The sequence below is a fragment of the Anoplopoma fimbria genome, chromosome 10 (assembly GCF_027596085.1).
Source record: "Anoplopoma fimbria isolate UVic2021 breed Golden Eagle Sablefish chromosome 10, Afim_UVic_2022, whole genome shotgun sequence".
Lineage (NCBI taxonomy): Eukaryota > Metazoa > Chordata > Actinopteri > Perciformes > Anoplopomatidae > Anoplopoma > Anoplopoma fimbria.
The window spans coordinates 11,340,073-11,350,986 of NC_072458.1; the positions used below are offsets into that span (position 1 = coordinate 11,340,073).

At 39.9% G+C, this 10,914-nt stretch overlaps 1 protein-coding gene across 1 annotated transcript; it reads left to right on the forward strand.

The window, feature by feature from the left end:
• Positions 1–1,130: 1,130 nt before the first annotated feature.
• On the forward strand, positions 1,131–3,842 carry edn1 (endothelin 1). The gene is made up of 5 exons (XM_054606229.1): positions 1,131–1,293; positions 1,514–1,685; positions 1,976–2,125; positions 2,387–2,491; positions 3,070–3,842. Exons 1-5 carry the CDS (start codon positions 1,152–1,154, stop codon positions 3,206–3,208), a joined length of 708 nt encoding a protein of 235 aa, XP_054462204.1. The 5' UTR covers positions 1,131–1,151; the 3' UTR covers positions 3,209–3,842.
• The last annotated feature ends 7,072 nt before the right edge of the window (positions 3,843–10,914 follow it).

The following is a 10,914-nucleotide window of genomic DNA, read 5'->3' on the forward strand; positions in this document are numbered from 1 at the left end:
GTCGTTTTTTGAGAAAATTAAAGGCTTTTAAGTGCGCCTTATAGTGCGGAAAATACGGTACTCTGTTTTCATAAAGCAAGAATAACAGACGACAAACAACTTGTGCTATTTCAGTTTGCTTTGGACCCAGTTTTATCACGTAAAGAAAAGAAATACTACTTCTGGTGGAAGGTAGCTTATACATTTACTCAAGTATTGTACATAAGTACAATTTAAGTGCTTCAGTTCTCTGCTACTTGTACACTGTATACTTCTACTCCACTACAATTCAGAAGCAGATATTGTACATTTACTCCACTAAATGTATTTGTTAGCACAATGTGATAAAAAAATATATTTATATAAAAAAAAAATTAAATGAGAAAAATATTATATATATTCCTACCTCCTCTCTGATCTGATTTAAGCTTTTAAATCAAGGAATGTGGTATTCCTGTACAAACTCAATACTGTAAATCTTACCGTAAGTGACTGCTTTGTTAAATTGCCCTGTTTTTTTGTTGCCTCATTGTTATCAATGTTTTTGTATTGTTCTATCTACGATATGGTTTGTCTTCCTTGAAAAATATTCCAGCCATACTGGGTTATTCGAAATCAAAACTTCCCTTGAGTAGTTTTCAGCACTTATTGAGTAGTAATTCAGTCAAGCACTTAATATCTATACTTTCTACGCTGCTGCTTTACATTGAACATATACAATCATTTCCATTGAGAGTTCCAGTGCTCTTCAGTCAAACGGGGACATTAATCCTATCGCGTGACTGCCACCTGCTGACTCAGAAGCGCAACTCATCCAACAAAATCCAACAAGAGCGCAGGTTTTATTCAATCACCCGGCGTCTCCTCCATCCACAAACTCGGAACCAAGGCTAAATCTAAGTCCTCAGCTTGGTCTACACGGCTGATTGTCAGCGGCCAACCACTAACAAACACCAGTGTCTGGGTACAAGCCAAGATGATAAAACCTCGCGTCGCTGCAGGAGGAGGAGGAGGAGGAGGAGGAGGAGGAGGGAAGCTCATGTATAAAGTCAGAGGGCTGCACATGTGGGGCCACATTGACAGAGAGACTCCAGACTAACGCATCTGCGCTCCTGCGTGAATCTCTTGAGGACAATCACCGAAACATTTTGCGTATAGGACTGATACACTGGATGGTTATTTTGTCCACTACTGGAGGATTAATCATTTTTCTTGAGCAAAATTTCTTTTTCGAATTAGAAGAGCCTGGAGTTATGGATATATACATTTTGATTTCCGCGTTGTCAGTGATGCTCTCCTGGTTTATGTGCACAGGTAAATTTCGCATGTTCTTTCTCCAACAGACAAACAATTGATTTTTTTTACCTATTTAACCTCTGCATTTCTCAAGTCCAATGCATTGTAGGCACATACTAATAATATTGTAATATCTGTATTACTTCAATTATTTTACCTGCAAAGTATCAAAACAAACTCTTGCTGCAATTATGCTGACATGATAAGCGGTGTTTTGATAACGATGTTTTAATTACAGTGCTATCGGCGCCAGCTGGAGAGACATCCACTGCTGGAGAGACATCCACTGCCTCCACCGACACCAAGCCGCTGCGCCATGTGCGGAACAAACGCTGCTCCTGCGCGTCTTTCGAGGACAATGAGTGCGTCTACTTCTGCCACCTGGACATCATATGGGTCAACACTCCCGAGTAAGTCAACGTCAACAGATTACATACTTTTCTACAGAAGTCCTCATAGTGAATAGGACACTTCATTTGGGGCAAAATTAAAAAATTGATTACTTTTTTAGATGTATTGGATAAAAGTTTAATTAGCATATATTAAAGGTTGAGATTTTGAGGAGATTGGACGCAATCTGTTGTTGTTTTTTTTAAATATCCTACAGTTTGCTTATTTTATCAAGGGTTGAAAATCAAACAATCGGTCTCCATTCGTTCATAACGTTTTTAACCTGAATTATGTCACTTTTGCATTCCAGGCGCGTGGTCTCGTACGGACTGGGCAACGCTCCCAGAACGAAGCGCGCGGCCTCGGACTCCATGGCAACCAGCAGCGATCCTCGCTGCCAGTGTCTCCGCCAAAACGACAACGCATGTCGAAACTTCTGCCGGCTGGAAAACCACCTCAGGTAACTATAAGCAACTTGCATTTTTCACAACAGCTTCCATAACATCTCGTGCACAGGCAATAACAATTATAATCCACACATCACGTATCATTTACTGTCAGCGATACTAGGAATCGCCCGAGTCTGTAAATTCTTGTGCGCGTTTCCACCTCATGTGAGAACACGCTTCTTAAATGTCCCGTGATGGCGTCGAAACTGTTTGACCTGCCAATGAAATGTGATCCCGCTTCTCACCGTGTGTTTTGTTTTATGCGCTCTCAGGTATGAAACGTCCCCAGACACGGTGATCCGCTCCGCCGAGGGCGACGGCTGTGCCGAGGCGCAGTGCAAACACAAGCCGGCAGCAGACACGGGCACGATTAACAGGTAAGACGACCGCTTACACTCAATATCTCAAAGTGTGTTTGCAAAAATAAATGGACATGGTAATTATAAACTCACGCAACACTGAGGCTATCTCAGGATACATATTATTTTGCATGGTTAGCCAGAGAGATAAAAAAACAAAAAAAAAACAGGCAGCATGAGGAATTTCAGGAATTACCCTCAAGCAAGGAAATCCCTTCACGAGGACTGAGCCATAATGACTTCTATAAAACCTCTAAGATTGTAGAGAAATCAGTGCATCACTTTCCATCACTTAGGAGTGAGAGTAATGTGGGCATTAGAGCTCCTCTCTGAAACATGATGGTACATGAGTGTGGCAACACCTCTCAAAGCTGCGGCGCCCTTCGTCTGCACTTTGACACATTAATAATAGGAAAAATACACAACAATCTGCTGAAACCACTTAAAAGGGTGTTCTGTGTGACACTTGACATGCTTAGCCGTTTAAATGTGAGTGACTGACAGCTGATGTCCACTCAGCTACATAGGCTTGCATTTTGCATAACTTGTGAAATCGATGGTTTGGGTGACTAATTGTTTTCCGTCTTTGTGTACAGGGTGAGGAACAGCAACAAGAAACGGGTGTCACCTCTAGCAATCAGGGCTGCCTTAAGAACCCGTCTGCTGCTCAAGAAGTGGAGGGCGAGGCAGCACCACAGGGCAAGAGCTTGGGAGGGCGAGAGCAAGGCCTCCTAAAGATGACAGATGAGCTTCGCACCTTGTTATGCTGAAGGGGGGTTTCATTAGCCCTTCTCTAGAAGCCAGTGGGGAGCCCCGTGGAAGGACAATGGAGAGCCCAAATGAGCTTGGCCAGCGTCCTCCGTGTCGGCTCTGTGGCTGCGGCGTCAGAGCTGGACTGTGTCGCACTTCATGAGACAGACGAACGGAGTCAAAGACAATAGAGGGAGTTCAGGTGAAGGGAGATAAGCTGAACGGAGGACTTGGCCTCAGTCTGCACTATCAAGACATTCATCTTGCAGGTGTCACGGTCAGAGCCTTTGGACTCAGAAGAAAAACAACAAATAGCATTTCAAAAACTTGATATTACTGGAAGGATTTCACATAAATCCCTCTGTTACAGAAAATAAAAATCACTGCCGTATATGGAAGAAGGCAGTCCTGCTTATTGTATTTCAAAATTTCAAAATGGCATTATACAGCTGCATAAGCAGACTGTTATACAAGATATACTGTGTTATAGAGTGGATCATGTGCCTTATGTCACTGTTCTACACAAGACTTTTTTCCAACCGACTGAAAATATTTGCTACATTTTACCTAAAAGCTTGTCTTGTATGTGAAGTCATTGTAGCTATGCTGTACAGTAGCTGCTAGGAGTTTTGTCATGCTGATGTTATCACATAATTCTCTGCATGTGTCATAATTTAATAATTTTCCACTTAATATGCTATTTACGTGTTTTATTTATTTATTTTGTTCACATTGTTATTTGATGGCCATATTGGTCCGTCACATATTTGAGTTTGTCATTTCTATGAAATGTTTTGTCACCGAGGTGCCAAAGTTTGGCCAAACTGAAATAAAATTTGTATACCCTTATTTAAAAGAACAACAGATCAACTCCATCGTTATTGTTTTATGTGCAGTGAAGTGGATCTCTGAAGCTAAAGTAGATCCCTGACGTGAGAAAAAGCTGTTTATCTATCTGAATTTGAAGATAATCTGGAATAGAGGGAACTGACGCCACAAATCTTCTGTGAACAATGACATTTAGTACCAAAAGACGATTTTAAATTGGTAAATAAACTCTAAAAGTGAAAGAGAAAGGAGTAAGTCAAAGTGTGAGAGATGGGGATGAAGAGAGAGACAGACTCAGATGTGATAACAAGAGAGTGTTGCTGTGGAAGACAACGAGGCAAAGAGCAATAAAACCCCACTAACCCTGCTGCCAAACCAGAGAATACACTGAATCAGCTGAAGTAGATTTAAGGTTTCTTTCAGCAGCTTAGATTTCAAAGACACATCCAGCACAGTTTGTTTTCAGCTCTGTTATGATCTCCTTAGATATCCATCACCCTTCAAACTGAGCTTTTACAACCGAGAAGTGACTCAGCAGAATTCAACAAAGCCTGAGTCACTCTTATGTTATGCTCTTAACCACCTGTCCTGGCCTCTCGGCTCACCTCTGACGGTTATTGCAGATAAAGGCCGCTATTTACAGCTGCTGTCCCGTAATCACCCTTCACCACTCCTCCAGCCTTTGCATCTGTTTTTCTCCTGAAACCAATCCTTCTGGAGCTAACGAGATTAATGTAATCTCGGCTCATAAATCAACTTTCATTTCAGTAAATTACTCATCAGGATAATTCAGCTGCTGTCAAAAAGAAAACCTTATATAAGGAAAATGCCAACTTTACTTATAGACAGGCATGTAATCCATGTAAAAAAATTAATTTCTCTCAAAAATCTTTTAATACAACTCATCAGTGAGCATGGATTAGAAAATAAGACTTAACTTAAACTCTGAGGATCAGCGATTAAAGTAGGTATTCTTTAAAGTTTTTACCATCACTAGCACTTTTTTAAAAACCAAGAGGAGATTAAAGTACTGTCCCCTCTCGGCTGTAAATATGAATGTCAGACAAGTTGTTCTTGGATTCAGTTCAAACATCGGAGCGCCTAAACGTCGCCTCCATCACTCATCGCAGAGCTGCTTGTTCTGGCAGCGCTGAACAATCCAATGCAAATGGGTTGGAGAGACTTATCTATACAGCCCATTTAGCAAACAAATCCACGGTGGATTCTGTGCCTCGGGCTTATTGAAAGAAAATAAGTTGTGTCCTCCTGCGTGCAGAGTCCAATCATAATAATAATAATGTCGTCATATTTTCCAGACAGGACATACTTTTTGCTTGCAAAACAAATTGAAGACAGTCAGGACTGCAGACAATTTGAGAACAACAGAGAGAAAGTTAATTTTGATGCGTAAGAAATGTGTTGTGGATTTAAACCCTGCGATGCAGGTACAGTCTTTGAAGCCAAACAAACAGCCTGTTCGTGCAGGCAAATCTGCTCTCTTGGGGTTGGAAAGGACATTGACTCAAAAAGGAGTCAGCATAATGCTTAAAGTTATTGGTCCACAGCATGTTACATTACAAGTTAAACTGAGCCACAAAAGGGAGGCTTTCCAATTTAAAAGAGGCTGTATTACAACATTTCTCTACATATATTTCTCTCTCAGGTTTAAGAACACGATGCATGATGTTAAGATGACTCACAACATGTTTGAGACCAAAAGTAATCAGATTATTAAGTAAAAGCTGACAATGCCACTGTAAATACTCCTGTACATGTAAAATGCAAATATTGTCAGCAAAATGTTGTTAAAGGATCAAAAGTAAAAGTACTCATTATGCAGAAGAATGATCCATAACCCTAACCTATCATATTATGTGTTATATATTGGATTTTGTTACCAAAGCAGCATTTTAATGTTAGAATTGATCCAAAAGAGTTAACTAGAAGCATTCTATATACTGTTGAGTAGTTTAAATGATAAAATGCATGTTCTATAAGCTCATCATATGCTTTTTTAATGTAAAATCAGAATCTTAAAAGTAGTTAAAGCTTTCAAATAACTGCAATTGAGTAAAAAAACAACAATATCTATGTCTGAAATGTAGTGGAGTAGAAGTATAAAGTGGTATTTAATGTAAATATTAAAGTAGAAGGTAGGTTCAAGATTAATTTATTGTCATTGTACAACACGGTTGCGCAACAAAATCCAGTGATAGTCCCATTTTGCTAAATAAGGAAAACAAAAAGAGCAATAATACTGATTGATGTTATTATACGGGGGTACCAAATTGTGCTTTCCACCTCTCACATTATTATTCTACCCAACTTCTATTGAAAATCCATATCACTACAGCCCTATTAGCACACTGACTCCATAGTTTATCAGATCACCTTTATCAAAACGTCTGCTGCATGTTTGCCTCTGTGACATGGCTCTTTCACTCTTATCTTCAAACTCATCCCATGCCCTTTACGTCACGAGCCAGCCGTGGCTTTATTAAGCTCTCAGTGCCGCAGTATCGTTGCTGGAAAGGAGAGGCCTTCATGTACCTGCACACTGAAGAGGTTAACAGCATGCAGCCGGGCCCAGGACCAAACACAATGGCACTAACCTTCTAAACTATGCAGCATCTACGCAAGGAACTCCCCTGTGGCATTAGTTTTGGAATAACTCATTAGTCTATTGAATAGTGTGAGCGCGAACATAATACCCCATACGCAGCGAGGAATCTCCACAACTTAACAGGAATTCTCCAGCTCAGGAGTCGAACAATAGGACGCTGAGAGGAACATCTGGGCGGGGCGGACTGGAGCATGCTCGACTCTACCTCCACACGCCCTGTAACCCAACCAACACTTGCTGTGCCAAAGCATGTCACGAAACCCTTTTGCAACTCGACCCAGGGGGGAATGATTCAAGTGGCAGCCCGAGTCAAACTCAGGATTTGGCTGAAAAATATCACCAGGAGTCAGCTGAAGGATTGAGCACCACGGGGGAACTTGTTAGGGAGGTTCACCTGAGGAGTGGTGGGGGGTTGGGTTGGTTGGGTTGGAGGAGGTTGCCCTGTTAGTGTTGAGTTTTGCAAGAGAAAGTCAAGACTGGCAACTTGAGAGACTCTCCTTTGTGGTTGAATTTGATTTGTCATAACATTTGGGCGAGAGGGGATGACACACTTCTCAGAGAGCTTATTATGGGAATCTGCAGGTATCTCTCAGCACTTTGTCAGCCTGTAATCCCGCTTTTAGTCCAACCCAACCCAGTAACTCCCTGCCTGCCTGCCAGGAGCACAACAAATACTCAAACACATTACAGGAATTATCCCCGAGATATTTCAAAAATGCTTTGCTGGCAGACATGAATGCTTCTGCTCTTCCCTGGCTTTATTTAACATTGCTGCAGTTTGAAGTGTGAAGTCAAAGAGAGTGAGAAAATATGCACATTTTGGAGGGAATGTTCAGAATGCAGAGAAGAAAGAATTATACACCAAGTTTCAGGAACAGGTCACAGTTTGAACTCTATGGTCCAAAATTAACTCGGTCAAATGTAAACACGTTACATGCCAACTATATACACTTGATGTACACACATAATAAAAGCATGGGGAAGAATGCATCTATTTGGAACTTGATGTAATTATTTGCATTTTTGTTGAAGCGCCTAACAGGTGTTAGTCTTAGAGCATTCCAGATGGAGTAATTCACCCTGTCGAACATTCATCAACGTCTGACGGGAAAAGGCCTGCGGGTGTGTTATGAAGGAGTACAGTTTAACCTCAGTCAAAGCTTTAAAACAGCTTTATTAACTTCTATTTTTAGTCATGCTAGCAGTGTTTCTCTAAGGATGGTAATGTTGGTCATTCATTCCACCGTTTTGGTGATGAAACATCTCAACAATCATTAGATGGATTGCCACAAGAACATAATTCTCTTTTAGCAACAAAGTGTGGCTCAGGGTGAAATACCTTGTCAACCATCGGATGGACTTCCATTAGATTTGCTAAAGATATCCAAAGTCCGCAGAGGATAAATCCTAATGACTTGTTGGCTCTCTTTTATATCTAGCATTATCATAAAATGAAAAAGAAAATTGTCCACTATTTTTGTTTTCAATAACTTCTAAACAAACCATATTCCCAATCAGCCTCAGCTGTACTTTGTATTTAGTGCTGATAATAACCATATGTTAGCGTGCTAATACGCCAAACCAAGATATTGAAAATTGGTAAACATTACAGCTGCTAAACATAAACATGTTGGCTTGTTATTGTGATCATGCAGTTTTTGGCTCAAAGCACCACTGTGTCCAAGTACAGCCTAGCGTGGCTGTAGACTCTTTGTCTCTTTGTCCTGAGGCTTAATTTTATATAGAATCAAACTGCTCAAGGCTATCTTAGTCCAGTGATAAAGTACCACTGATATGAATGTCCCTTTCTGCTTGAAGATTTTTGACCCATATTTTCTCACTACTATAATTGTCAACAAAATATGTGCTGATATATTTGACCAAAAATAAACATTACAGTATCTGAAAAAAACATTCTAAGCCAACAGACAGATATCAATCTGCTTTGGGTTTCCAAGGATAAAATTCAAGTAAAAATAGATAAGAAATGGGGACTCTTAATTACAGCAGCATGCAAGGTAACACATGTTAATAAGAATATTCCTGTCTGTTTTGCTTTTCTTAACACTGTGTTTGTTTACATTGCTAGGAGATTAAGCTCTTATTCTTTCACTCTCTTTTTTTTCTTGCTCAGCCTCCATCAACACGGGATGAAAATCCTTTCTGAAGGATGCATAAGGTCAATGTTGATAGACATTGACGGTGTGTATGAAGCAGGGAAGCCTTTTCCTTTGTGTGCAAATCACTTCAAAAAAGGCCATTTCATCAGAGATCATTGCCAGTATCTCAGTTTGCATTTGTTAATGCATGTAAAATATCAAAGCAATGCATCAGTCTTTAGAATAAGTGAGTTTGAAACAACAATGTTTTTTTGAGTGTTAAATGTTTGAGTTGTTCAAGCAATTTTATCTGGAGCAGCTTATCCATTAGCACACAAACCGTTTCATAACACATCCTGACTGTAAAAAGCCAACGTTCTTTTAAAATTCTATAGGTTACTGTGCAGTAAATAGCTTCGGGTTCCAACATGTTGGAAATACAATAGGTTCAACCTAGCATATAACATGTAACTGGGAAACTTAAATCACAAAAAGCACCAGAATCTGAGTTAGACACCTGGGGTAAAAACCTTGATAATAATGCAACTAATATACAGTAGCCATGTTGTTTTAAAGTAATAGTTATACAATTTCATAAGCAGAATAAGATAAGATAAGAACAATACCTGTACGTTAAGTATAAAGCGGGAGCTGGAGGGATGATTAGCTACAGCTTAGCTTGGTCACTGCTTGCTCCTGGCCAAAAAGAGAGTCCACAATAGTCTTTTTTTTTATTTAGATATGTATGATTTAACGTGTTAATTAGGAAACTTGTGCAATTTTTTTAACCCTTGGACACCACTTGTTTTCCATGGTTTCCAGCGTTTAGCTATTCCGGCTCAGTTTAAAGTGAAATAAAAACACCTACTAAAACCCATTAAAGCTGACTAATTAACAAACTGTTACATTGCTTCTTTAATCTGTACACAATCAGTCATGTTAAAACAAAAATAATTATATATTTTTTGCTGTATTTTCTTTACCAACCAGGCCAATGGTTTCCTGCTGCTTCCAGTCTTAATGCTAGGCTAGGCTTAACACGCCATGACTTTAGCTCCAAATGTAGTGAACAGACATGAGAATTATATCTTCTCATCTGACTCTCAGAAAGGAAGCAAATTCGTTGTTGTGTTGTGCTTTTTTGTTTTATCTTATATTTTTTTGACTTTGGACAAAGCAAGGTCGACTGTTTCCACCCGTTTACAGTCATAATGCTAGCTAGGCTAAACACGTCCTGACTTCCGCACTGTACCCACAGACATTGAAATAATTGGATCTCCTAAAATGTTAGAGCTATTCCTTCAATCTCGCAGTGCCAATATGGCTCACACTCCCCCTAAACACACCTAACCTAGTCTGTTAAAACATGAATGACCGGGCGAGTATCAAGCGCCTCTCTGCCGTCTAGCTGCCAGTAAGCAGCCAACCTGGGCTGGGACACCAGCACCAAGAGTCCGGGTTGCTGTTTTGACAGGATGACTGCGAAGTAATAATAAACTTCTGGGTTTGACTCATTGTGTCAAGTCTTTTTATATGCTCCATCATCGTCATCTTTATCTCAGCCTTTCATTGTATACGGTCGTGCCAGGACAATTGTTCATGTCGAGGATTGGAATTTTACATTCCTTTCTATTGTCAACACAATAGAAAAAAATGTGGCTTGATCTGACCGCAGTCACAGCCGAAACAATAAAACATGCTGCTGCCCAATATGATTCAACTCTGCACTCATATCACTAATATCTCTGAAGATATTTTTATAACCTCATGAATACAGTAGTGTTTTTTCACATTTCTGTTGATCTAGTCTCATGAAAATCAGTTAAAATGGAAACAATCATCATTCAATCATTTTTCAAGGAGTGACTGGGCCGATCAGATTACATAACATACTGACATTTTTGCTTGTAATTAATGATGTTTGAAAGAGTCTGAAGTTTCTCCAAGCCTATGTTGCAACAGGTAGCGACTTTATTTTACCATCACAGGTTTGCTGCAATGTTTGAAGTAGAATTAACCGAACAAATCAGCTGGCTGCTGCAGCCTTCAACATGTATCGTGTTTCTTGTGTTAAATTGGATTGATGTAGTTCAGTGGAAGTTCAGAGATTTAATCCCATCTCGAGGCGGGAAATAAGGGAG